At 49.7% G+C, this 27,891-nt stretch overlaps 2 protein-coding genes across 8 annotated transcripts in view; one reads left to right on the plus strand and one right to left on the minus strand.

Annotated features, from left to right (window-relative positions):
• The window catches only part of AATF (apoptosis antagonizing transcription factor), a 53,931-nt gene extending 45,717 nt beyond the window's left edge, over positions 1-8,214 (plus strand). Inside the window, exon 12 of one of the 2 annotated variants that reach the window (XM_065694281.1) lies at positions 3,037-8,214. In XM_065694281.1, coding sequence (XP_065550353.1) covers positions 3,037-3,106 — 70 coding nt within the window. In that variant the 3' untranslated portion in view covers positions 3,107-8,214. Of the gene's footprint in view, positions 1-1,396; positions 2,520-3,036 lie in introns of those variants that run through there. The other variant, XM_065694280.1, reaches the window with a different exon arrangement.
• Positions 6,038-27,891, minus strand: part of ACACA (acetyl-CoA carboxylase alpha) — a 116,162-nt gene continuing 94,308 nt past the window's right edge. For all 6 annotated transcript variants that reach the window (XM_065694274.1, XM_065694275.1, XM_065694276.1 and 3 more), the window contains 8 exons: positions 25,564-25,660; positions 24,972-25,107; positions 19,614-19,791; positions 19,066-19,178; positions 11,642-11,796; positions 11,100-11,270; positions 9,081-9,217; positions 6,038-7,947 (listed from right to left, as the gene is read on the minus strand). In XM_065694274.1, coding sequence (XP_065550346.1) covers positions 7,821-7,947; positions 9,081-9,217; positions 11,100-11,270; positions 11,642-11,796; positions 19,066-19,178; positions 19,614-19,791; positions 24,972-25,107; positions 25,564-25,660 — 1,114 coding nt within the window. In that variant the 3' untranslated portion in view covers positions 6,038-7,820. The remainder of the gene's footprint in view (positions 7,948-9,080; positions 9,218-11,099; positions 11,271-11,641; positions 11,797-19,065; positions 19,179-19,613; positions 19,792-24,971; positions 25,108-25,563; positions 25,661-27,891) is intronic.

Below are 27,891 nucleotides of genomic sequence, written 5' to 3' on the forward strand. Positions count from 1 at the left end.
CACACTCCCGGTGTAACACAGAAGCTCCAGCTGAGGTTTCACACTCTGTACACACAAAACACAGCATCACCCATTTTGTCATGTTAGGAGATGGGCACGTCCCTCACCACAGCCTCGTTTGCTGAGGGTAGAGCAGTGATTGGTTAATTAGCTGCTAAATGAGAACTAATGGGAGAGATGTGGCCTGTGAATGAGAATGGTGGCTTGTCTCAGTGGTCCATGTGTGTCTGTCCATCCTCCTGCATTGCCAGAGCTGATACTTGGTTCCTTGGCTTCCTGGGATTAATGGCTGTCGTGTTCCTGCCATCAAACCTCAGAAGTTCCCTCTTTCTCGAGGCTGACAGGTAACTTTCTGCAGTGGAAGTGTCTGCAGACAGTTTTCAAACCAGTTGCCATCTCTTATTGATCCGTGAGGAGCAAAGCATCAAAGCAGCCCCTAGCGAGGGTGGTCCCTGTTGTAGCCTCCATTGAGGCAGCAGCTGAAATCACAGTGTCTGTGTCAGGTCTGGATTTCATCCTTTGAGGCCGTGCTTTATGAAGCAGCGGAGAAGTCTCTTTTCTCTGCCTGTCCTGACGGTTTTTCAGGAGCAGCTTTCCCAGGTGCTGGCCCCGATGGACCAGGGAGACACTGGCGCACAGCGATGCATCATTTGGTTACAGCCCTAAAAACCTGGTGATGATCAGTGTGTTCTGAAGGAAAAATCCTATCCTCCCTGTAACCATCACTCCACACGTGTGTGCCTGGCACACCAGGCTGATGCTTTAGAAAATAAGGCTCTCCCAATGCGTTTCCCTTGATTTCCAGGTATCTCTGATTTATAAACATGCTCTCTCCTTTCCCCACCTCTCGTCTCAGGCTGCTTTGGTTCTAAAAGTTAGATAAATACAACACCAGCCCACTTTGTTCTTGTAAAGGAGAAGCTTGCTCCTGTTACCAGATTTGCTGCCTAGGTGGCTGTTAATTGGGATCTTGTTGCTGGGTTGTTGTCGTTGTTTCTCAAGTACCGTCAAGTCCAAGAAAATGTATGAAAACTGAATTATAGTCCCACATAGATGTGTGATTGAATTCTCCTCATGGCTCTGTGGGCTCGTATCTCCTATTAAAGTATTCAGTCTTGGTTTCTTACTTGAAGAGCCTGTCTGTAAAGGGCAGACTTAGAGAACACCTCATTCTCTGGAGATACGGTACCCAGCCACACTGAGGTACGTGCAAACTTGTGTTGGTCTTAGGCAAGTTCTCCCCTTTGCCCGTATTTGTTAATGAAGATTGTTGAATGCATTTTTAATTACTCAAGGCCTTTTCATTTTAAGGAGGGGATGGGTTTGCAGCCTCCTGCTTCCATTTTGACCTTGGAAAGTAACTTGTCCCCCTCCTTCTCCTTCCTCTTTTCCGCAGGACGGAGCTTTATCGTTCGCTCTTTGGGAAAATCTCCAATCCCCAAGAACCGGAGCAGAATTAGCAGGGATTGACCACAGCAGCAGGTTCCTCTCCCTGCACTGGACACTGCCCCATCTCCTGACATCTCCTTGGTCTGGGCTGCTGCTCATCTGACCCAGAGCAAGGTCTCTCCAGCTGCTGGTTTGTTGCTATAAAACCCCACTGAAGGAGCATCTGATGCAGTTTCTGCTGAATCACACGGGCTCGGAAAGGAGAGCAGGGAGGTTCAGCTTGGCTGAACGCCCTCTCTCTGCCTTGACAATGAACTCTGCTTCCTCCCAAAGACAATCCAGTTTTAACCGTTCTCTTTGAAATTCCTGACCTTGATTCTGCAAGCTGGGCACAGCGTTCTGCCAGGGGGGACGCACACGATTCAGAGCAGAGGGACCACCAGCCCCCCCCGCAATCAGCTCACCCACGTTTGTATTAAATCCTTAGAGATTTTCATTTGGGAGACGGGGGGATTGCTGGAGCGTGCTGTTCTGGTCGCTGGCTGCATATCTGGAATGTGTGACTTTAGTTTTCAGCGAGTCAAGAGGATTTAAATGTCATTTACATAATTAACATGGCCTTAAAACAGAGAAAAGGTGCTCTCCCTTGCAGGCAGCCAGAGCTCCCTGTTCACACTGTTTCTCAGTGAGCTCTCACTGCACACAGGGACGTTTGCTGACTGGTGATGAGCACGGCACTGGGGTACATCTGGGGCTGTTTACTGGTGAAGTCCAGCACTGCTCCTACGCACTGAATTGTTTCTGCTGATCATGACTCTGAGCTGTCCTGTCTTCACCGTCACCATCACATGCTGCTGGGGGATGCCAGCGCGGGTGTAAAACTGGCCAGAGGAGAGGACTCATGTGAGGGGCTTGTGGGGTGTTCATATCTAAAGGGCAGAAGCTGGGAATTAAATCCCTGTAAGGGGAATCTGCCAGCCTGCTGTGATCAATCTGCAGTGGAGGTTATCTTGCGTAAATAATCGCTGCATACATGTGTGTGTACGAGGGCCGTCGCTTGTGACCACATGAACTGAGCTTTGTTTGGTGTGTTTTGAGCAATCCAATTAAAATGCCTTGTAACCTGGTGATCCAAGTGTGGTCAGGGCAGGAAAAGGGCCCAGCCCCACCAGCACAGGGTCACTTCACCAGCATTGCTTTGCACATCCCTGTGTGCTGTGGGCTCTGAGGACGCCCAGCACGCAGCAGGGGAATGTAAAGGCTTGCAGTCGTATTGACGTGTTTGTTCACCGTTTCTGAACTCCACGGGAAGGTCAGTTGGGTTTTTCCCTGCCCATTGGGCTACGAGATCTCCCTTCAGTTGTTCTTTGTTCTTCAACATGCATTCTGGTTTTAAGTACATAACAGGTTAGATCACAAGGAAGGAAGCCCAAGCCATGACCTCTGCTTCAGGTGAGACCCTGTGCACAGGAGATGCTCCCACTTTGTGTCTCCATGTGGGGATTGCTTCTCTGTTCCTGTCTCTGCTTGAAAAGGGCTGTGCTGCAGCACAGGTTTATCCTTCCTTTCCCCCAAAGGCTTTCTCTGTCCCCAGAGCTGTCTGCAGACCTGATACTAATTATTCATTTTTGCACCTCATCGTTACAGATTGAAGTCTTGGAGTCACCTGCTTCCAGTAAATGGCTTCCTAACACCTCCAGTGATGTATGGGGTGTAAAGAGCCCTCCACAGCAAGAGAGACCCAGCTCAGCTGCAGAGGCTTGCCCAGAACAAGTTGCTGTGTGAAATCACAGGGGTTTGAATGCTGTTTAACAGCAGAACAGGTACACCTGGGTGTGGGCATGGGTCTGGCCAGGTTCCACCACCCTGCCCAAAGCAGATCCTGCAGCTCCATGTGAGGGGCTGCTCACAGAACTATTCCTTTGGGAAGGGGGTTTCTTTTGTGGCATGCTATTTTAAAGCAGGGCATAGAAAGTGTGGTAATGCTGCTAAACCCAGCTCCTCCAGCTGCTGCTCCCAGGAGCTCTGCTGCCTTTCTGCCTGGTCTTTAGGGAGCTGCTGGCTCCAGAAGCCGTCAGAGCTTTCCTCTTCCCTGTTCCTCCCTGGTGCTGGTCCTCACCTGTCTGGATCGATGCAGGGAGCAGCAGCGGCATGGGGCAGGCTCCAGCCCTGTGCAGAATGGAGCATTTTTCTTGGCTTTAGAAAATAAGTGCGTGCCAAGGTGAGTATTGACTTTGTGTGGAAAACATGCGGATCATGGATGAATAAATCTTCGTGCTCGCTCGCAGCGGAGCAGGAGCTGCAGCTCGCAGGGAAGTGCATTGATTTCTCCTGTTCTCCCCCCCCGCAGCTCCCTGGTCAGGATTTGCCAGGTGGAAACACACTAAATGTCACCGTTGGCTCCTCTCTGCTCCCTTTCTGTTGCTGATGACCTTGTGCACAGCAGAGAGCCCAGCAGCACTGCTCGTCCCTCTGTGAAGGTGCCAGAGTCACAGGTAAAGCAACATGCAGGGAGCTGTGGGGAGAAGGGCCTGGAGGCTCCATGGCTGCAGGGAATGGCTGATCTTTAAGCCACTGGTGCTGGGATATGGTGAGTAATCCCATGTTCATTAGTGAGCCAGTTGGTTTCGTTTAGGCTGATGCCTGTCAGTGGCCTCCTCTTGGTGTAACCATCATCCATGGCACATCCTGGCAATGGTTTTGTCCTCTCTGTCTACCCTCCATCAGTTCCAGCTCCCCAGCAGACACCGGTGTCCCCACCCGTTGAAACTGTACCTGCACTGATTTCTCAGCAGCAACAGAGCTGTGTGGTCTTCCAACATCATTAAAATCTCATGGTTTAATAACCACCATTCTGGAAGGCATCAAGGGGAGTAAATTAGCTGCTTCCAGAGTTGGTGGTGGAGGAATGGGTTCACGCTGCTTGCACTGTCAGTGCAGGTGTTTAGGGTGTTTAACAGAGAACACCATGGCGCTGCCCTACTCGTGGTTTGCTGTGCTGGCAGGTTGTTGGGGTGCTGCCGGTGCTGTGCCACCCCTGTTTGACTCCTGTGTCCTTTACACTCCTAGCACCAGGGCATTCCTTTTTTTACCCTTTTTTCCTATTTGTGAGTGGGAGCTGGCTGTAGTGTTAAAGGGTAATACGAACACTTTACATCTGATAACTTCTCGTTCGCATTGTTTGAGGAGATAAGAGTCAAAGCCCTACTAAGCATGCTTTTGAATTCACTTATCAGTGCTTAACCAGCCTTTTCTCCTGCTGTCCCCTGTCACCACCTGGGTAGGGGCTGCATGGGGAGAACCCGGACTGGCAGCGCCTGCTCAGAGTCCCGTTTCATCTGCTGATGGTGCTGTTAAGAGCAGGGCTTTATTCCTGCTGTCAGAGCGGTCCCTCGCCTCCATTGGAGTGTGCTGCAGGAGGAGGTGCAGCCTGTGTAATCCCTGGGCAGCAGCGCATCAGAGAGGCTCCAGAGGTGACGTGCCGGTGCCCAGCAGTGGGATGACACAGCTCTGCCCTCCATGGAGGCACAGGTAACCAGGATGATCCCCATCCAGTTTTCCTAATGCTGCCAGGGAGATGCCTCACGCACCCCCCTCCACCCCACAGGCTGTTAATTCATGATACAGCTGCTAATTAGTACCTACCCAAACGGGCATTACACCTTCGCCAAACGTTGCACAGCAGCTACGCAGTGGATGGGGGAATGCTGCGTGCGATGGGAGGGACGGAGGGGCTGTGTTAATCCTCCCCCCCCACCTTCCAACAGCAAAGAATTTCAACTTTCAGACAAACAACTTCATTTACAAGTGTGTCTCTAATTAGCTGCGGAATTAGTAAAGCCGAGTTTTCCCCCCATAGATCGGCCGGAGCCCCGGGGGAGGCTGGGGAATAGAGAGAATCGCATTTCCAATTATTTTGTTGAATTGCTAATTTAGTTATTGTGCCGGCTGTAATTGTGATGGGTATTGGGTGTGCAATTCAATTTGGTTTAAATATTTGTGGGAAGGCTGATCAGTAATGGAGCTGACCTATTTCATGGCCCACATTGAGAGAAGAGACTAAAACAAAACCCAGCACCAGAGCCACAGTTTGCCTCCGTTTGTATTTTTGATGTCTCTCATCCCTCTTAAGACTGTTGCGGCAACAAAAGGTTTGCATTAAAAGATGATGGCACTTTGATCTTGGGCTTTGGAGAGCTCACAGTTTTGGAGCTGCTTTTCGGGGGGGTTTAATACGTAGATATTTTAGGCTAAAGAGTTTTAAATGGGTTTCTGGAGTTTGGGGCCTCCCCCCCCAGTTTTAACTGTCAAGATTCTGGGTTGAAAAACAACTGCTGGAGTTGTGCTGGGAAATGTGCCCCCATTTAACATCACAGGAATGCCTTTAACCACTAGGCGTTGGTGTTACCACCCTCCATCCTGGTGCCTCCTTTCCAGGGGCTCCTGTGGGCCAGGTCCAAGGCCACCACCCCCCCCCCTTTAGGGACAATCACTGGGTGCTTGCGCGCTGTTCCAGTCGCTGCAGTGTTAAAGATGACAAAGAATCCCTGGAGGAGGAACAGGAGCCGCTAAGGCCACGCCGGGATCGTGGCTGCGGGCTGGGAGTGACCCGGGCTGGGGGACACATCGAGACTGCAGGCAGCAGAGCTGTAATTCATTCTTTTATTAAAAGAAGTTGAGGTAAGTGAAAGACTTCAGCACCAGCAGAACCACGCGGCCCAAGGGCAGCTCCCCCACCCCTGGCTGCCAGGGAACAGTGCTGCAGCCCGACCTCAGACCAGCACTGATGGCACCCAGGGGCTGGTTTTACCCCTGGCTGAAGTGGAGCCTCACCCAGTGCCTGTACCTTGGGGTGCCCCCCGAGCACTCGACACTCCTGCCTGTCCTGTGCGTCCCGCTGCAGCCCACGCTGGCATAAGGAAAAGCAGCTTTGGGGGTTTTTTGGGAGGGGGGGGAAAGGTCTTTTACATCAAATTGGGGTTCTTAGCTATTAAGACAAAGCAAGTCCTTGAGTAGACTGGCTGCTGGTCCCTTGGGAGGAGAGTGGTTACCCAGGATGTGGGATGAGCTGCGGCACTGGCTGCGGTACACTTCGGAAGGAAACAGTACAGGTGTGAGGCACTGGCACCATCATTAGTTAATTCTCCCGTTAAAACATCCCTTCCTATTTATATTAAAAGAGGAATTGTAAAATGTGAACTACCTTTAAGACCATCACTGGTGTAAGCTCCCCAGTGCTAGTTAGACCAGATCCATTACGGTGCTGTGTACTAGGGACTGACTGTGCTTCCAACCCGAATTCCACCTTTTCTGAGCTTTTACTAATGGCAGGAGGCCCACAGAAATACAAAAGTGCAGCAATAAGCTGGGGCCTGGGCGGGGTCAGCCGGTGGGGATGGGTGCTGACCTGCCACACACATTCCTGACCTGCTCCAAGAGTGCTCATTGGGATTACCAGAAATCATTTCCATTCCCATCTTCCACGTGCAGGCAGTGATGGAGAAAAAACTGCTCAGATGCATCCGACCAAGATCTCCTTGTGCGTTTCTAACCCTGCTGCTGTCCGTGGCTCTGGCCTTTCCTCTCCCCTGTGTCCTGCTGCAGTTTCCCACTCCTACAAGAGGGATTAGCACTCACACAACGGGATGCTCGTGTCTGTAACCCCCTCTGAGTAAGCAGGGCAGGAAGAGCAGAGGTGTTCGAGCAGCCGCGTTTTGGTCTCCCCTCTTACCTCCTCCTAGAAGGGCTGTTCACGCAGTTTGCTGGCCTGCACAGAGGCAAAGCAAGCAGGGAATTGCCCTCCAGAATCCTGCCCTCACACTGGCGGTCCCAGAGCCCTCCCCACGGCCTCTCAGGCCACAGGGACAGCCCTGAAACACTCTTTCCCCTCCGCTCCTCCCAGACCTTGACCCCGAGCTCTGCTCCCCCTCAGGACACAGGCAGGAGGGCTCTGGGCTCCCAGAGGCAGAGCCCAGGCGCGGCGATGCGCTCTCAGGGTCACGTTGGCACTTGTCAGCGGGGAGGTGCCGCTGCAGGGTGAGGAGAGCCGGGGGGGGGGGGTGTCGGTGTGCACCCCCTGCTCTGCGGCGCGCAGGCCTCACGGTGCCGCGGCACCCTTCATTGCCTGGCTGCGGCGCCGAGCAGCGTCGGTCCGGTCACGCTTCGTTAAATAAATAAGGTACAGTTAAGACAGCGGGGCCTGGGTTCCGCAGGCGCTTGTGTTTATACATCACCTCCCTCGGGTCTCTGGCCGAGGAACACACTTCCTCTGGTCAGTCTGATTGGAAACAATACAAATGTCCTGTGGCAGCGCTCCCTGAGCCTCCCGGTCACGGTGCAGTGGGCGCAGTCAAGCAGACAAAGGGCAATTCCGAGCTGCTGCTTTTTTCCTCCACTGTACCGGGCAGGGGCAGTGTGGGAGATCGATGCTCTTACGTTGACGAAGGGGAGTCCATTGTGGAAAGGATCCGCACGATCTCGGCTCGCTGCGTGGGTGATATATGCTGGGTCATGTGCACTATGGAATCCATGGCAACCTCCGGATTGGCCTGGACCAGGCTGGAAAGAGGCGAGAGTTAAGTGAGGGCAGCCCCGGCACTTGCACCCAGAGAGCTGGGAGCACCCACACCCCAGGCCGCCATCGCAGAGCCCCATCTGCAGAGAAACTGGTGGAAATGATGGGGAGAGATGCCCTGCGTCACCAGCCATGGGGCCTGAACCCACCGGAGCATCACAGCACGGTCCAGAGCTCTCCCCGGAGCTCTTGGAGCTCTTTAAAAGAGGCCTCCAGTTTAAGAAATAAAAATGACCAAACCCAGATCGGTTTGAATTCAGCCTCGTTTGTCTTGTGAGGGTCAAACTGGCTCCAGTGGAGAGAAACTCCTGCAAGGAGGAGCAGATGATGCTCTGCCGGTTATGTGGTGTAGCTGGAAACAGCACTCAAAGGGAGCTGGGCTTTAAGACACTGAGCAGAGAGGAAACCAGTGCGAGAGGCCAGGGGCTAATAAAAAGGAAGGTAAGGAAGGGTGCGGGTATTCCAGCCACGTGTGGGCAGCGCAGCTCAGAGCTGATCTCTTGGCTTTAGGAGAGAACACACATATATGTGTGTATGTCTATGTATGTGTATATAGGTATGCATATATAAATATATGTGTGTGCGTGTGTATGTGTATGTATGTACATATGTGTATATAGGTATGTATAGATGTGTGTATGGATGTGTATGTATGTGTGTGTACATATGTGTATGTATATATGTGCATATGTATGCGTATGTGTGTATATACGTGTGTGTACGTGTATATGTGTGTAAATATGTATGTGTGTATATATGTCTGTGCAAATGTGTATGCGGATATATGTATATGTGTGTATGTGGATATATGTGTATGTACATACAGGTGTATGTATATGTGCGTATGTATATGTGTGTGTATATATATGTGTGTGTGTGTATGTATATATAAGGCCTGCTAAGACAGCTTTCCATTACCTGTCTCTAATGGAGGGTCTGTGCCATGGCTCTGCCCCAGGAGAGGGCAGGGATGGCCCCAGAGGGTCCGATCCCTCTGGTCACGTCTCTGCAGGTTTGTGATCCCGCTCAAGGCAGGTGCAGTGTCCCGGCAGGGGCAGGAGCCGCAGCCCTGGCAGAGGCCGAGCTCTGTGAGCCGGGCTGCGTGCGGGCGCCTCACCTCCGAATCTGTTTGAGGATGTAATCCCTTGAGATGTACTTGATGTTCTCTCCCACCACGGAGCGAGTTCCCTCCTCCTCCGTCAGCTGCTTCTCCAGCCACTCCACCAGGTCCTTGTTGCTGTCCCACAAGTAGCCCTGTGAACGACCCACAGGCGTCACCCCGTGTCCTGCGCTGCGCTCCCAATGCACCCTTCCCAACCCACAGTGGCACCCAAGGGGGAACATTCTGGATCTCCACATCCCAAAAACCCTTGGTGCCATCCCCCCTTTTCTCCTCTGCAAGATCATTTCACCTGGAACTTGCCTGGTAGTTGACTACATAATAACTCAGGAGTGTGTTAGACTCCTAATAGCCTGCTCGCTCCTCTCTGCTCCTCTCATTTTCTTTACAAATCATTTAAGAATCGTTTTGTTAATGGTTTCCGGAAAAGCAAGTACCACCATTAGCACTCATTCATATTTATGTCATTTTATTTGGGTAATTAAACACAAAGCTCCTCATTTAAAGGTGCACTATCCTTCTCTGTTATCACTAACCAAGTCAAAGTCAGAATGACAATGAGCTCGGTGCAATGCACCGTGGGGTGAGCAGGCACCCTCCTGGCACAGCACAGGGCAGACCCCAGCAGCACCAACAGGGAACCCTGGACACTTGGGATGCTCACGGCTGTGCCTGTGGCCTGACTGGGAGCAGAGTGATTTGGGGCTGCTTGTGGAGCAGGAGGCAGGGGAATCCAATGGGTGTTTGCACCCAAAAGTGGAGCCTTGCGCTGGAGGGGGTGCAGCGTCTTTGCAAGGGCCCTGGAAGCATCCTTCCCACCCTGCTGAGCTGTGGCCCACGCCAAAGCCCACTTCCCTGTCCTTAAACCCCAGAGAGGAGCACAAAGGCAGCACTCGCCCATCCTCACTGCTCACCCCTCATTATCCACTGAATTACCTGTTCCAAAGGCCAAGGAATTGTTTTCCCCTTCCCTGGGCTGCTCCAAAGCCGTGTTCCTCCGAATGATGATGGAGATGGTGCTACCCCGCGGGTTAGAGCTGGCACTGCCATGAGCAGCCCCAAGCAGACCCCGCTCCAGCCCCAGCCCTACCTAGCACTAATAAGAAGCCTTTAGCATCATGTCTGTGATGGTCTGACCGCGGTGATGTCACCTCAACCGCAGGATTTTGCTTATTTCATTGTTTTCCCTTATTACTCATTTCAACTCCAGGTTTTGCTCCTTGCCTCTGCCCCCAGACAGGCCAGAAACGCTCCCTGCATACAAAGCGAGGCCCATGAAGCTGCCTTCACAGTTGCAGACCTGTGCAAAGCTCGATTTACCCAAGAATCCCAAAGCTTTTCGTTTAGGAGAATATTTAATACTCTTATTAATCATTTTTAATCCGTTTGCTTTTAATTAAGAAACAGCATGATGCTTTCCTATCAACATATGCCAGGGAGCAGATTAATTGTGGCTTAAGATAACTCTCCTTGATTGGTGTAATGTATTAGCTAACGAGATGCCCGCTTCTAAAGACGCTCAGACACTACCTTGGAAAGCCGCTGCCCCCCAGAGACACCCCCCTTTGGAGCCCCTCAGTGTTTGTGACTTTAAAAATAGAATCAAACCAAATCGAATCAAACACGAGCTCCGCCTGGGGAACTCGGGCAAAAACAACCCGAGAGCAGCGACAGAGATTGCGGCTTCCCCGGCTGAGCACCATTAAAGGACTCCCGGCCCCAGCGCTGGGATGAGGCCGAGGATGGCGCCGAGGGGAGCCCGGATCCGTGTCCCGGCCTCTGACGGCTCCACACGGTGTTAACAGCACTGCATGACCCGGGGAGAACAGGGGGCTCCCCTGGGCTGAGGGAGATGTGGCAGTGGTGAAGGAGCACCAGGCCCCTGAGATCGGACCCCGCCATCCCCAAGTTCCTGGCCCACCTCAAGTGCTTGTGGACATGGCAATTAAAACACAGGCATCGAACCCAAACTCCACCTGGGAGAACCAACCCCTTGGTGAGAGCTTTCCCCCTTACCTTCACCGTGCCTTCAACTTCCACAAACCAGCGCCTCAGCATGGCCTGGATCTGCCCATCGGTCAGCTCGGGATTGGCGTCGTGGATCTTCTTTTTTACCACATCTTCCAGAAGCAGCCGTCTTAATCTCCAGTAGAAGAAGGTTCGGGAGGTTTTCCAGTCTAGAATATCCTGCCCAAGACGTAAGTGGAGAAGGAGACAGGAGTGAGGGATGACACTTGCATGGAGAAGTACACAGCCCTTATTCCCGCTGGCAAAAAAGGCTTCCGCAAGAGAAATACAAACACTTCCATGTCTGAGCTTTAAGACTGCACCCATCGTCCCATTCAGGCCCAGAAAACGGGATTCAAATGGCCACGGATCAGGTGGAGGTGCACAACACGCTGCTGTGCTGGGACCAGGACACAGCTGGTGGGCGCAGAGGGTTTGCTCCTCTGGGAAGAGGCCCTGGGGTTGGTGAAGTGTTGATGTGCTTGGTGATGGGTTGGTTACTCCGCGTTCCTCCTGCATCAGACCCCCAGGGACCGCGCCGGGGCACTCACCGTTATGACCCCCTTCTCCTGCATCCGGCCGGGCGTGTCGTGCAGGTCAGCAAACTGCATGGCTACCTGGTGGTAGATGGGAATCAGGAATTCCTCCCGCTCCTTCAGCTTCGTCTCCAGCTCTTTCCGGTCCGTGGGGCTCAGCTCAGGGGTACCTGCAACCAGGCACAGCCACATGTGAGAGACAATGAGGGCAAAGCAGAGGGAGCACAGGGGCTGCTGCGCGGGGGAAAGGCCACCCGCTCTGCAGAGCCCACAGAACGGGAGCTTCCTCCATAGGGATGAAGCCCAGACTGCATCTGGCCGCGACAAACACCAACCATCAGCTCCCAGCAAGGCCGAGCAGAGTCTTGAGCCACGTGCGAGGGTTCCAGCCTGGCTTTCCTGCCACCAGTATTCAGGCAAGAGCTTCAAAGGAGAGCTCACCATGGAAACTCTTCCATTTCAATGCCAGTGGGCTGAGCCATCGTTTAAGTGACATTTACTGGGCTTCCTCCTAAGAACGAGTAATGTCCCAACGCGCAGTTCATTTAGCAGGCAACAGGGACAGTGGAAAGCCACCTGCACAGCTCCGGGTTCTCGGGCACGCTGGTTCCATCAGCATCCCTGTCTCAGCAAGCGCGCTCACACTGCTCCTGAGCACAAGCAGGTCCTGACACAGGGCTTGGGCTCAGCCCAGTGCAGGCCCTGCTCCTTTCTACTTTGCACCGCTTGCATCAAGCCATTTCCTTCCAGAGCTCCTCTTCCAAGCCACAGGGGTTTGAACACACACGCACGTTCCCGAGCCACCGGCCAGACCCGATTCTTTGTAGGGCACGCTTTTATGTGCCTCCCAATACCGGTGCCGCCCACCCTTTGCATTGCGAGGAAGGTCTGAATTCAGAGCAGCTGCTCTTACAACCCTCACAATACAGAATGCTCCGTGCCTATCCCTGTTTCACTCACGGCTCCTCCGCTCCCTGGTTGAAATGGGTGCACCTCGGCCCATCCGCTGGCGCGCGCAGGCAAAGCACCCGGGCCCGGGGATGATTGAGGTGAGATTAACAAATACGTCAATGTCTATTTTCTGCTTAATTTAAAAGCAGCGTCTATAAAGATTTTTGACTTCTGAACCCTGTTCTCCTGCAAGCAAGGAGGTAACAATGAGGAGGGGGGATAAAGAGTGATTATCCCATCATCGATCGTTTGTCAGGAGCATTTCTTATTCACTGGACTATTGTACAAAGCTAAGCTCCCGATCAATCCCGTAAGCCCCCTGTACAATTAAATACCTTGGAATGGGTTTCTTTCTTCCCCAGTCGGATCTCGGGGCCTCGGGGTCTGTCAGGAAGCTGGGGCTTTCTTTAGTTATTTGGTGGTAAAAGGAAGTCTCCTTCCACAAATCTCACCTGGCACGGGGAGGGAGCTAAAATATGGGATGCTTCTGCTCTAAAGGTACCTGACAGTTAATGAAACTGTTAAAGTTTAAATCATAGCAACATTACCGAGCTCCGGGAATGGATTGGCTGCTAATCAATAGGGAAACAACAGCAGCAGCTCTCTGCAAGGGGCACCCTGCGACGCGCACAGCACGCGGAGGGCTTTGGCACCCGGCTAGGACACGGTGGCAATTCAGAGGAAGGCAGAACAGGGGTGACCTTCCCAGCCTGGCAGCGGCACAAGGCGCTGTCTAAGGCAGCGCTTTAAGTGCCATAAAATGTCACATCTGTCTTGGGTTGCAGTTTGCTCTGCGGGCTCCGAGGGCGCTGGGATCTGTTACATGGTGCTGGTATGATCCCTGCTCTGGCAGGAGTGGAAGAGGCCACGTAAACGTCTTTATTCTGCTCTCAACACCTCTAAAGCCTCCCGACAGCGGCGACGGCACCAAAACCTCTCCATTCTGCAGTGTCTTTACCTTTTTCTTTCCTGACCAGTAGCAAAACTGCCTTAAACAAGTTACAGAAATGCCCTGGGAAGCACTAACACCAGGGTACCAACGGGTCAGAGTCAATTCTGAGCGCAAAAGCAGTGGCCAGGGCCTTGCACAAACAGACCCAGTTAAACCAACAAAACCCACTTTCAAACCACACATAAGGAGTATTTAACCTAAAATGTTCCCAAATGCTTCCTGGAAGCTGGCAGCCCCTGCCTGCCCATCTCCCCCATCATCCCCTCTCTGGCCTATGTCCGTCTCCCCATCCCTGGCTTTGGGGGTTACAAACTCCTCCTAGTGCAGGGATGAGCTGCAGGCAGGGCACAGGGACCTGCACACACACTTTACAGCCTGTGATGGTGGGAAGGTTTCAGAGGAGCTGCCCTCCCCAACGCAGCCAAATGCAAGAGCTGCGGCAATAAATCCCAGCGATCCCTCTCCGATGCTGAATATCCATTCACTCTCCTCTCCAAAAGTTAAGGGGAAGCATCCCAGCAGGGAAAGCAACATCTGAACTGGTTTGATTTGTGCCCCATTAAACAGAAAGGGCTCTGAGCATCCTCTGTATGTGCGTGGGGCAGAGGGAGCCGCCAGCAGTGTGGGGCCGGCACCGAGCCTGCTGCAGTGCAGGGCACTGGGTGCTGGGATAAGGCTCCTGCAGATGGGAATGGCCGGGCAGGACCAAGAATCACAGCTCCCATAACATTTAGTAGCAAAATGGTTTTCTTAAATACAACCAGTTTAAGAGGTCAGACAAAATGACTTCCAGAAACGCTGCTCTAGGTTCCCTCTGCCTGCCGAGAGCCAGGAGGCTCCAGAGTCAATGTGATGGTTTGGGGTTCCCAAGATGGTAAAATGTGGGATTTCCTCCCTTGCCTTCAGCTCGCAGCCTCCATTTACCTCTCCATTTTCTTGCCTTTTCCTTAAACATTCACTCAAAGACCTGTGCAAAACCCAGCATCGAGGCCTCTGACCCAACTGATCTGAGGAGATGGATTCAACATCAATAGCTGTGTCTTTCCCGACTTAGAATCAGGGAATGGTTTGGGCTGGAAGGGACCTTAAAGCTCATTGTTCTGGGTTCAGGGACACCTTCCCCTAGAGCAGCTTGCTCCAAGCCCCTGTGTCCAGCCTGGCCCTGAACACTGCCAGGGATGGGCAACACCTGCAACTGTAACCCAACCCTGAATTTCACCTTCTCCCCCTCCTCTGCCTTTAACAAAGCTCTTGCCAGGCAAAAATTCAGCCAAGGCAGCAAGAAAGGCATCAGAGTGGGGGCTGCCCAGGGACACATCGGCCACCCCAGCCCTGGGGCTGCTGCAAGGGGAGGAGGAAGGTCACCGAGAGCCCCTCCCGTCCCTGCACAGCGCAGCAGCTCCGGATTGCTGCTTGTTTCTTTAAATGAGGCTGCTTGTAATTGCTTCACTAAATATTCAGCAGGATTTATGTTATAAAGGTGCAATAGGAAACAGCAGCGAAGGTCACACGTGCCCATGACATGAGCTTGAAATATCCTTGTACGACTGCACCGTGGGATGTTCTGCCCTGGTCCTTTCCACCTCCGTGCTCCTGAGACCTCACACTGGATCACAGCAAAGGGGCAGGGATGCAACTCCAAAACATCCCTATTACGGAGGAATCCAAGGTGCCAGTGACAGGAGGGAGCTGACAGAAAGCAGCACTTGCTCTCCTACACTCATGATGGGGAATTAACAACAATTTAAATGCAGCAGCACTTGCATACAGAAGCAGTTACTGGGAATCAGCATCTATGAAAAGACAAAGTTACAACCGCGCCGCCCGCACTGGTCCAAGACGTGGTGAGCGATGGAATCGCAGCAGCAGCATCCTTCTTGCTTGTTGCTCAAGAGGACAACCAGCATTTTGATTAATTACAACACGGAACAAACCAACACCCCCAAACCCAGAACTACTGGGCTTGAGAGACGCAATTTAACTTTCCATGCTGAAGCCTGGAAGGAGGCAGGATGGGATGGAAGAGCTCAGGCACTCAAGAAACGAGGCTAGCCCCAGGTCACCAGCAAAGTCCTTGCCCTGTGGTAGTCAGATCACAGGATCAGCCAGAGGATATTCCCCCTATTACAACATGTATCAAGTGATGAACAGTCGCTTCCCTTTACTATGAGATAAATACCCAATAGGAGGAATATAGAAATGTAAACTCCAACCCTGCTCTAACCAGAGCCGTTTCACCATTCCTTTCCTTCCTATTCCCCCCATTCTTGGCACGCATTCTGCTGTGCACACGCCATGCCCAGAATCCCCATGACAAAGCTGACTTTCATTCTGCTCCCACACGTTTTCACTCTAATTGTAATAAATAAATAACATGGAATCTCTGTATTCCTAACCACAGCCTGAACCCTTTCGAGGCTATTTCTAGGCAATCACTGCTCCCCTTGCACATGGACCTGCACATGGAGCCGTGCTCGTGGGCAGGACCAGGGCTCTCCTTCTTTCCCTTGCCCTCTGCTCCTCACTGTTTGCTGGTTTGTAATAGCACAGTTCCTGAGTGACACTTTAATAAAACACGGGGCTAATAAAACATCGCAGCGACCGCGCTGGAGAATTGATAATGAACAGATTTATGTCAAATTATTCAATATCTGCCAGCCTTCCCTGCTCTCACACTCCTCAAGCGCAAGTCCAGCCCCGGCATCTCCAGATGCCTGCAATGAGACCACTGTCGCCCCCATCTCCCCACTGCTCCGCAAGATGTAGAGCATCTCCCTCTCCCCTGCTCTTCAGCAGCTCCAGGGAGGGATGACAGCCACTCAGGGGTTAAAGAGAGGCAGTGAACCCCCAGCTAATGAGTAAGAATTCAGCAGGCAGTGTAAGATAAATGGAGCTTTCTCTGCTTCTGCTGGAGTCAGCATGAACTGCGGCCCTGCGGCTTGTTTGTGGCAAATGGAGTGCGCGAAATATCAAAGGGCAGTGATCCAGAAGAAGACCGACTTTGACAAATTTTAAATTGGCCAGAAAGAAAACCAGCAAAAAAAAAAAAATATATATAAAAAAAAAAAATTATGCAATTCCCTGTGTCCTGCAATCCCGGCGTTCCTGCTATGGCACGGAATTAGTGGCAAAACAACTGCAATGATCACCCGATGTTGGGAGCAATTACGATCCATCTAAGTGAGATGCTTATCAGTGACTGAAGCTTTTAGAGCTCTGGGTATGTACAGTTGTAAGTGACTTGCTCTCGTGTTGCAGTCATTTTAATTAAAGTCTATGGAGTTTGCTGGGAGTAATTACCCTGTAGAGGAAGAGTGGGGGGGGAAACTCCCTGAGCAGGCTCCTGCCTCCTCACACAGCGCTGGGTTGGATTTGTGGGGCTGGATTTGGAGACTGGTGGCAGAAAACCATCTCCCCTCTTTCTCCCTGTGTTCTTTTCCAGTGATGCTGGTGCAGGTCCCACTGGTGTGACTCAAGGGTGCTCTGCAGGTGTCCTGCACCCACCCTGGGTGACAGACCCCATGGAGGGGTAACCCAATAGTGAATTAGTGCGTGGCTCTGTTCCCCCCTTCCTCTACTGCTTCAGCATTTGAACACCATCAGCCCTCTTTGTGCCCACAGCCAGTGACTGCTCCTGGGAAAGGACTCACGGGGCAGTCCCTGCACACAAGACACTGTTTCGATGCAGAAGCAATAGGTTGGTTTGTGCTTTTTATGGTGGGTGAAGGTAAATACTCTCAGCAGCAGTGCTCCTGCTGTAGTGCCATTTATCTGCATGGACCGGAGCTGACTGCTCAGCACATTGCCTGCTCTAACCACACATCTGATTTCTCCTTCCCTTGGAGCCTTGATCACCAAAGAGGCAGCTCCCCTGTGTTGGGCACAGAGGTGTAGCTGAGTCCTGACTGTGCATGGAACTCCACTTTAAACAGCCCTGACACTGCAAAGCATGAAACACCTTTGGAAAGCAATTGTTGGGACCCTGTGCTGGGTCTCAGCAATGCGGTGTGCTCACACTATCTGTTTAACATAGGTCAAAAGTGAGGTTTGGTGAAATGAAATCTCCTTCTGCAACTACAAACATTAAAACTGGGTTTTCATTCCAACAGACAGAAGCAGGTGGAACACCACATCCACCCTGTTGGGTACCTGCATCCTCTATGTCATGCAGCAACACCCAGAGTACACAAGCAAGACCTGAAGTCAGATAAAACTGCTGCAAACTCCTGCTAACCCTGTTTCCTGCCCAGAAAGCAATTGGCACAGGGAGAGAAAACAAAGGTGTCAAATACTATCATTAAAAAAGAGAGGAAGATGTCTTTGATGCTATCAAAGACCTCAGTAAGCGCCTGGTGTTCAGCAAACAGCCTCATTCCCAACCCTCCCCACACCCCTCACAATTATTATTCTCTTCCCAAGGCATATCAGAATGGTTGTTTGCTGTATAAGTTGTTGCACTGCCATAAATTAAAAAAAGCCCAATAATAAAATGTAACTGCAGCAATAGCCACGATTTATCAGTCATTTGCAGAACAGTTTTCCTCCTGAAGGATCCCAAAAGGCTTTATAAATTCAAACCATACCCACATAGCAGGCTTCTTCCACTGCTGAAATGGAGTCAATTTTGGAGGTAAAAAGAGGCTCTGCAAGATTATGCTCTTATAGTAAGAGCTAGTAAAGAACTATTTAAAGAGTCTATTCCCCTGAGAGAGCACATATCTGATATTAAGTGCATTTTGCTGAACGCTCTCTATTTGGGGCTGTTGGGTACATACCAGGCGCTGGGATCATTTGGAGCAGAGTACAGTGATCCCACACAGGCAGCGATGTGCCAGTCACTGAGCACTGCACATCACCCGGGTGTTACTGAGGAGGGGAAGAGGATGTTTTATTCTCTTGCAACTCAAGAGCACACAGACATCATCACTCAAAACCACCTCAGACACACAGTGATAGTGCAGCAGCCCAAAATGTCTTTGGCTGGATTCTTAGTTATGCCAAATGCAACAGCACCACAATACCGCATTAGCCTGTGGCAGGGGGTTGGAACGAAATGAGCTTTAAGGTCCCTTTTAACACAAAATAGTCTGTGATTCAATGATTCTATGAAATGAGACCAGCGGAAAGGTTGGCCCACGAGCTTTTAGTGAGCCAAGCAATTGCTCAGACAGAAACTAGACTTGAGCATCTGTAGTAAGGGCCTGTTATAAGACCCATTCAAGTAAAAAAGGGAATCAGTTCAAGACACTACGTTATACACAGCCTCAGCATGCTGAACACACATGGAACCAGAGACTGGTTTGGGTTGGAAGGGACCTTAAAGCTCTTCCAGTTCCAACCCCTGCCACGGGCAGGGACCCCTTCCACTGGAGCAGCTTGCTCCAAGCCCCTGTGTCCAACCTGGCCTTGAGCACTGCCAGGGATGGGGCAGCCACAGCTTCTCTGGGCACCCTGTGCCAGCGCCTCAGCACCCTCACAGGGAAGAGCTTCTGCCTAAGAGCTCATCTCAGTCTCCCCTCTGGCAGCACGGACGTACCCAGCCGCTCTGCCAGGCGGATGTAGACGGGGTCCACTCGCCTCATCGTCTTCACCAGATCCTTCCTCCGGAACTTGATTTCTACTGTCCCCTCGGGCTCCAGGATTCCTCCTCTGATCAGCAAGGGGAAAAAGAGAAAAGAAAGGCACTTTCAGGTCATCAGACAAGGGGAAAACACACAATGGAATGGTTCAATGTTGGCTAGAAAGTGTATAAGAGAAGACAAGAAGAGGGGAGTGAGACAAAACAAAGAGAAAGAGAGAACAAGAAAGAATCTTAGCTATTATTTATCCAGTGCACCAAATACACAGCAGGACTCACAGAAACATGCCTACCCAACAAGCAATGCTCTCTGGCAGTCTCATTTCAGACCACAGGTTTCTCTGTCTCGCTTCTTTTCAACAGAGAAGGAGACAAGGGCAGAGGTTACAACTGGAAAGTGGTCAGGTCCTTCTAGTAATGAACTGCCACATTCTTAATGGAGAGCTTCTCACCCAGCCAGGGAGTGATGCTGCAAGGCAGGAGGGTGCTGGAGGGAGCTGCCATACCTGCTCTCCCGGTCCGCGTACATCTCCATGTGGCGGGGGTTGATGGTGGGGTCAATGACAGCCCAGGACCCTCCCCTCAGCTCTGCTTGAGGTGGGATGTAAATCAGCACAGGCTGACGGTACTCTCTGAGGCCGTCCACGATGTAGGCACCAAACTTGAGCACTTGGTCATACATGTCTGCAGAAGAAGGACACCGAGTTTGGAGTCAGAGTGTGTCAGTGCTCAGGCCCTGCCATGCTGGTCAAACCAGGAAAGAAATAGAGTTATTGAGCTCTTCTGTCCACCTCCTGCTACAACACTGAAAGATCCAGGTGTCCTTATTGGACCTGGGCAAGACTTACTACCTTCATGCAGAGTATATGGCACATTTTGTGGCACCAGACCTTTTACATATCTTTATACAAATGAAGTGTGTGGGGAGGGCTGTGATTCCTCTCTTCTTGCATTAGAATTTGTTTAAGGCATTTTGCTCCAGCTTAATAAGAACAACTCCTCTGTGTAAAGACAGTGCACTGAAAATATCAGCCCCAAAGGTGATTTAAATAAAAGAGAAAAAAAGGAAGGCAAAAGAATTTGTATAAGATGATATAGTTTGTAATGGAAACAGGCACCCTCGAATATATATATTTTGTTACATATAATTATATAGAGAATATCAAATCAAATACACAAGAAATGAAAAATACTTATTAGGATCATCTAGTCCATCTCTTTGCTCACACAGGACCGTATCCTATGTTTCTTTCCCAGTGCTTTTTAAAGCTTTCATTTAGAAATCCCAAACACTAAATCTACTTCTTCAGGGGCATATCCACAGCCAAACAGATGAAGTTTCCCTCAGTATTCAACCAAACTTCTCATCCTTCTCCACCTCCATTCATTTCACATTACTCCTCCTCCCATCACCCTACATAACCTCTCCATTCCTCTGGGCTTGCTATAAATAGCAGTGGGGTTTTTCCCTTAGACACACTATAGGTGTTCATTTCTCACGTCTCCCAGGCCTGTATTTTCAATCCCCTTCATCACGTTTGTTCTTTGCTCAGCATCTCCCAGTTCACCTCATTTTTTTGGCATTAAAATACCAGTGCACAGAGCAGACAAACTAAACATGTTGCACGTATGTACCACACACACAGGCTGGCCATCAGTGTTACATGACTGAGACACTTCCATACATCTAAAATCCTTCATCACTTGAAAAAACCATCATTTCTGGGGAAGAAAGAGACTCCAGCAAGGTCCCCTTGTCCTTTAACCCTCACTTCAATGTTAAGCATTAATATGAACATAATTAAGCACTTAACTCTTTGGGAAATACACACAGTTCTATATACTACACACAGTAGCATATATAGAGCAAGTGAGAGGTGTATATAAACTGTGTGCAGATGTATATACAAAGTGTGTGTGCATATACATATTACACATATAAAAGCACCATAGGCACTGATGTGACCTCTCCAGTTCATTTCCAAGGTCACTGTCTGAGTACCCAACAAAAGGAATTCAATGTTATTTAAGGAATGTCAAATGCTGAGGAAGAAAAGAACAATTTACTGCTTCTAATTGCGACCGAACATCAATCCTGGCAGAGACAGTGGGGACTGAGAACCAAACAAACCTCCCAACCTTTCCCTTTTGTCCTGAGCGAAGAAAAAAAAAGGCCTCAAAAGGGGTGACAAATTTATTACTAATTATACAATTATTTTATTATGTAGTGCTAGTAATAAACTACTTCAAGTACTTTCAGCTAATTCCAGTGTTAAGAAAATAATTGCTTGATTCAAATTATTTTAACGGAATTAATTCTTTACTAGACATTTTTTACTAGTGCTACATAATAAAATAATTGTGTAATTAGCAATACATTTGTCACTCCTGCCAAGGGTATATATTTTACCCAGGTTAAGAGCAGAAGAAAAGCACCACTCCTTGTTTGAAGAAGGCAGAGGGAGGAGGAGCATTTGAGAGGAAGAACTTGATGCTTTCCATGCACAGCTCCAAATCTCTTCCAGGTTTACCTGGCATTGGCAAGGTCAGGGAAGTCTTTCTGTGCACACAATGCTTTCAGGATTGGACTTTCAAAGCTATCCAGCAGCTATGTGGTTCTGTGCACAGTTACTCCTTTGGGGATCCCTCAATACAGCACTTCCCAGAGCCTTAGTTGATATTTTATATATGGATTTATGCCAACCATGGGCTTCTGCACACTTGAAACCTCTGCTGAGGTCCTGGCCCTGCTGCTGCACTCCTGAGCTACAGATACACCTTAATTCCACATCTGTCTGTAGGGCATCTCTCCTTACAGTAACCGCTTCCACCACGAACACCAAGTCCTGCTCAAATAAGGAAGAGACAATCAAGTAAAGAGTCTCTGTGGTGCCACATGCAGCTCCAGGCCATGGAACCTGCTGAGCTCCAGAGATGAGCCAAGGGGAACTGAGTGCCCACAAGCTAAGGAAGGTTCCTGCTCTTCTGCAGGGCTCTCTCCTCCCCTCATCCCAACTGTTCAGTCTTCCGACACCTCACAGTTCACCAAAGTGGGGACTCTTAAAGAATGCCTTGGTAGGTGCAGCTTGATAAACTGTTAGTACCATAACTAACACACTATGTTTAAAACAAAACCCAAGCACTTGCATCCTCATCTGCACAGCAAAGAACTCCACACACATTTTAGGCACAGGCTGTTCTTGCAAGGAAGTGGCTTATGTTGAGACTGCAAAAATGAAACACTATTTCTGAGCCAAATGTAATTCTTGTGTTCATTTAAACCTCACATAACAAGCCACTTGCGACACAAAAATGCTGCAGGAGTCCTTGAGGAAGAGCAGGGGTGTCTGGTTCCCAGCACACGTTCCCATTCCCTGCCTGCCTGCTCAGCTGCAGCGTGCACCCGCGTCTACTACACACAGACACGAAAGCTGCTGGAAGCTGTTATCATCACACTGGATGTGTAAATATTGGCCGTGGGATGCATCAAGCATGCTAGAGAGGCTGCAGACAGCTTTCTGCATCTCCATCGTGTCGGGCAGCGTGCCCTGAACCTCCAAAGCTGGAACGGATCTCATCAGCTTGGCTGGATTATCCAATAGGACCTGAAGGTAAACACCAGGCACATACTGGCTGCAGACACATAATGTCCCTCCTAAACCCATTAGGTACAAGCAATACCACCATTCAACAACCAGGTAATCAGAGATTTAAACCAGCCTTTTCATTCTGCTGCATCTATTATATATATGTATTTATTGTTATTTGTAACCTGTCCCAGGAAAAAAATAAGTAAAACATGAAAAACCAACTGCGAGTGACCCTGTAGCACAAGCTGCAGTTTAATGTCGTGGGGATTTGCATGCTATCAAACTATTCATGCTATCAAACTATTCATGCCATCAAACTATTCATGCCGAGCCCAAGACCCTGGTGCTAATTTCCAGTGAATTTCACGCTTGATGTCTCCCCGTCGTGGGTCACTGCCGGTTCGCCTAAATAAACCCCTTCCAAATGGCTCCTCCATCTAAATATTCCAGCCAGTTCTTATAATTTAATTTTGCATTATGCTGAAGAGCCTTCTGGCCAGAAAGAGCTCGTTGGGGAAACCACCACCACCCTTGTGATCCGCCTTTATTTATGTTAGTTAGTTACTTATTTGATGGCTTGAATTAGACCTCCCAGGCCGACCAGGGAAGAGGGTTGATTTTTCTGTTTCTCTCTTTTTTTCCCCCCCTCTCCCCCTCCACTAATGTCAATTTTCAGCATAGCAAGAGCTGTCTCTAATCTTTTCCTACTCATTACACACAATTTTGGAGTCATTTTACCCACAGTGCAGTCGGCTCCTGGCAGTGTGTTTGTGTGCATTGAGGGGTGGCATAATTGTTTATTTTCCCTCCCTGCATAATCCCCAGCCAGCACTGAAACCAAACCTGCAAACAACTCCCCAAGGAGCACCAGGAGCAGCAGGAGAGACCTGCACTTGCTGTGCCAGCCCCAACAGCAGCCCAGAGGCAGGAAAACACAAGGACCAAGGTGCAAACTACAATGGGTCCTCCTCCTCCCAGCTTGGCTGGAATACGAAGGATACACAATGTAAGTATTAGCATCCTTGTAGTGCCTTTTCCACCTTGGCTCTCTGGTCCCAACTCTAAAGCTAAGCTCAGTTTATAGAGTTCACAGAGGAACCCAGCAAAGGGCACTGGCAAAGCTGACAAAACTTAGTAAATCAAAATGATACTTAACCAACCCTCGGTGAAGTTACATCAACAGCTTCCCCCTAAGCTGTGCAGTAGGGAAAGCAAGCCACAAAGGGAGTACAGCAGCAGCACATGGAGCAGAAACAAGCCTGAAAGGTAACAGGTATTTCCCAGAGGAAAGAATTTTGCCATCTTCCATCTTTGCAAAGCCAAACTCAATGGCATTGCTTTCTGCAGCTTCTGCCTTTGCCACCCTGTGAGTCCATCCAGAGCAGGAACTCTCACCATGTTAGTGTATCTCTAACTCCTCTCCTGTGTCTGTAACTGCCACGTGCACTAAGAGGCTGTAATCTTTTACTTATTTAGATTTTATAGTATCAATCTCACATTCTTGGTACTTCATGACATTTAAAGCAGCAATCTGGTGCAAAATGTAACTGCTGGTACATTAACTGAGCAGTTTATAGCTGCTCACTTCCTCTGAGCATCACCACCACCAAGAGAGTCAACTGGGAGACAGTCCTTGATAGGACAACATTACGGCAGGAAGAATTATCAGTGAGACAGTGTTGACAGAAGATACATTTTTGATAGGTAATGTTGTTGGCTTCCCCAGCCCCACGTTTAAGCTGAGGCAGAAGGATATAAAGCTTTTTGAGCAGAAGGGGTTTCCTGAGATTAGTGTTTAACTAACCCAGGTTGGCAGCTGTAAATTCTGTTAGCAACTAGAGCACTGTTAACATCCAATTACCTGTTCTCACTGCAGATGAGACTCGCCTGGACTCAATCTTCCAGGTCTTTTCCAATCTAAATGATTTTATGATTCTACAATCTTGCCAGTTCCTGTAACTGTGTATGAGGTTATGTATAAAAATACAGTTACACTGCATATTTTGGGAAGAACTTGATACCAATTTGCACCTTGTATAGTCTGCGTTATTCCTGCTACCTGCCTATGAAAGACAAGACACACATGGAGAGGAGAGGAATGAAAACCTTGGTCACCACAGCTACTGCTGCATAGTATGTCCCTTCGCTCTGCAAGTTCAGGGGTACAAGCTGTCATCACAGCTAAGCCACTGCAGCGAACAGAAGTGCCCTGGGGCAGTGAAAGACAACCCACACTAAGGACAGCATCAAAAGGGGATCCAAACTGATGGTTACCTTTCATCCCACCAGAGAAGCCTCTCCAGTTCGCAAAGACCATCAAGGGCAGCCCTTCTCTGTTGAAGTCATTGATAGCCTGTGCAGTCTTGAAGGCAGAGTCAGGGAACCACACCTGACCAGCCTGCTGGATTATCTGTTGGGAATGAAAAAAGACTGGTAAGCCTTGAGATACATGCAGGTAAGAGTTAGCATAAAACCACAGAAACAGATAGAACAAGAGGTATGATGTGGAATTAGCAATGAGGAATGCAGTGCATGAAATGGTTGGGATCTGCTTTCCCACAGAAAAATCAGGACAATCCTTTGTCACCACATCATTTAAGGCCAGGTTGGATGAGGCTTTGAGGAACCTGGTCTAGTGGAAGGTGTCCCTGCCTGGGGCAGGGGATTGGAATTACATAGCCTACGGGAAGCAGGACCGCTGGGGAATGTGCCTCCTGTCCAGTCACTCTTCCCAGCAACTACTAGGCATCAGCACCTTATCCAGGAACACCTGTACTTTCTGTCTCACATTTGGGGGTGAAAAATCCCATCAAGACAAGTGCCCTTTCCAGAGGACAAAAAAGCCCTGAGCACACGTTCAACCTACCTTGGCCTCCGAGTCCAGGTTTGCAGGATCTGCAGGGATGCTGAGCTCCACCGTCCTTGTTTCTACGGCAACAACTCCTACAGGTATTCCTCCCAGCCTGGGCATGAGCAACACAAATCAAACCTCAGATTTCAACACATTTCTTCTGATTTGCATATCAAATACACAAGAGAGACAAGCGATGGAAGCAAATGGTGGGAGCAGCATTCCCTCCTCTTTGAAAAGTTTAGGCATGTGGCTGGCGAATTCCAGAGCAGAAGTCACAGTTCTCAAAGCAAAATCTAGCTCTAAAAACTAGCACATACCTCACAAAAAATTCAACAGAATGAAGCAAAGCAAAGTTTGAATGATATCACTGCACCTTCACCACCCTTCACCTGACAGTGATACCCTTGACCAGGAGAAATAAGCATGAAGACCCCAGCCTTCCCAGGCCCTGCTTTCCCAAGAGCTGCCAGCTGAGGAAACACATCCACAGGCTGCATGTCTCAGCAATGCTGATGTCTCAGCCACCCTAAACCTGCTCTGCTTACAAAAACTCCCACTCCCAAGAGGTTAGGGTGAAAGGTGGGGACAAGGTTTGGGTTTGCCCTTCTGCCGTGGGATGCTGCAGGGGTGGGAAGGGTGCAGGGACACCAGGGAGGATTCTCAGCTCTGCTTTCACTGTATCTAACAGCTCCTGTAGACAAAGAGCATCTTTCGCTTGTGCTGACAAGTGCTTACTCCCAGGCCGGGAGTCCCAACAGAGCCAACACTCTCTGCTCAGCCACCTCAAGCTGGATGACACGGCTGCAGGCAGAGAAAGTGACAAGGCCCATGTGCACATGGGGGTTGAAAATATTCCCATTCACTATGATTAAGAGTCTGCCTAGAAACCCGTAATTGCAGAAGCCGTCTTAAATCGGTAACTTATAACTTCCATATTAGGGCCCATGTGACCTAATAAAGAACATCTTTATCCAAGTATTACAGTTATTTATTGAACTTGAAAACAGCTCAAAACAACTTCTGTTTTCCATAATACTTCATATAAATTTTATCAGGCTAGCACATGAAGATGCTACATCTTGTTTTATAGTGTGTCCCTGGACAAGTTGCCATAGAATAATAAAAGACAATTTACAGCCACCAGCACACATATTCCAAACATACATACAAAAGATGAGTTTTGGCAGCACTTACAGTAACAATCCCAGAAGAATACACTCAGATTTGTTTTTTTCAAATGCCACTGCTTTTGAAAGAAGTGGGTTTCATTTGTGTTATATGTACCTGTTATGTGAGAGTCCAAAGCAACTTGGAATTCGTTAGAAGAAAGGAAGCTGAGAATGGGCCTGGACAGAGACCTTCCAGCTTTGCCAAATCATTGATACCCCCCCATTCCCCAGCACACTGCTTAGCATAAAAGCCTTTAAATAATTGTAGGACCTTGTGAGATAAAACTTCAGAGTGTCACATGGTAGATAAAATACCAAAGTGTATCAAAAGGTGGCATGACATCCCAAATTCTGGGGCCACGTGTGCTAGCATCATGACAGAGATAAGAAGCAGCACTGGTTCACGGTGATGCACCCTGCTTAGAGCCTCAGTGTGCTCTGTGTTCCAGGAGCAGTGGTGTCTTTCCCTGTGCCCCTGCTCCAGCAACCAAACACAGCATCACCAGGGACATCCTGGTGCTACGGCCAGTCCTTGAGTCACCAATTTGGTGAGGCTTGAGGCTGATGGGAGTCAGCCCCCAGGGGTGGCCACTGGAATTCCAGAAGGAATTCCACCATTATTAGGTGATGTGGCTCTGGATTGTTGGCATTGTGATACTGACAGTGTGGGAGGTGAAAGAAATACAAGGTTTTCCTTTAATGCAGACTTCTGCTGGGAACTAAGGCCCTCTGAACACCCATCATGCACAGGCACGACTGTATCTCATCAAGTGTAACACCTGCAGCCTCCAGGATCCCATTCAGACACTTCAGGTTTTTTTCTTCCCTCTCACTTGCTTCCAAAGAAGGAAAAAAACAAAAGGCTGACAATTAACCAAAGCCACTGACATCAGTGAGGAGCTGGGGGTGGCTGGAGGTAGGAGGATGAAGCTCTGTCTTGAGAGCAGAGCTGCCGGTAGTCTGAGGAGTGACAAAGAATAAGGATGCTGCATCTGGACAGCTCAAGCACTTGTATTGGAAACTCGAGGGAGATAAATGTACTCCTTCAAAATGGCTTTACTCTGAGAGGAAGCAGACAATCAGATCAGGAAACTCACAGTGCCATTAGAGGGGGGCAAAAAACTAAAGCAGCAGCTAGAAAAGAGGCGGTTGAGGGGGATTTTAGCCCAGC

This window comes from Lathamus discolor, chromosome 14 (assembly GCF_037157495.1).
Source record: "Lathamus discolor isolate bLatDis1 chromosome 14, bLatDis1.hap1, whole genome shotgun sequence".
Taxonomy (NCBI): Eukaryota; Metazoa; Chordata; class Aves; order Psittaciformes; family Psittacidae; genus Lathamus; species Lathamus discolor.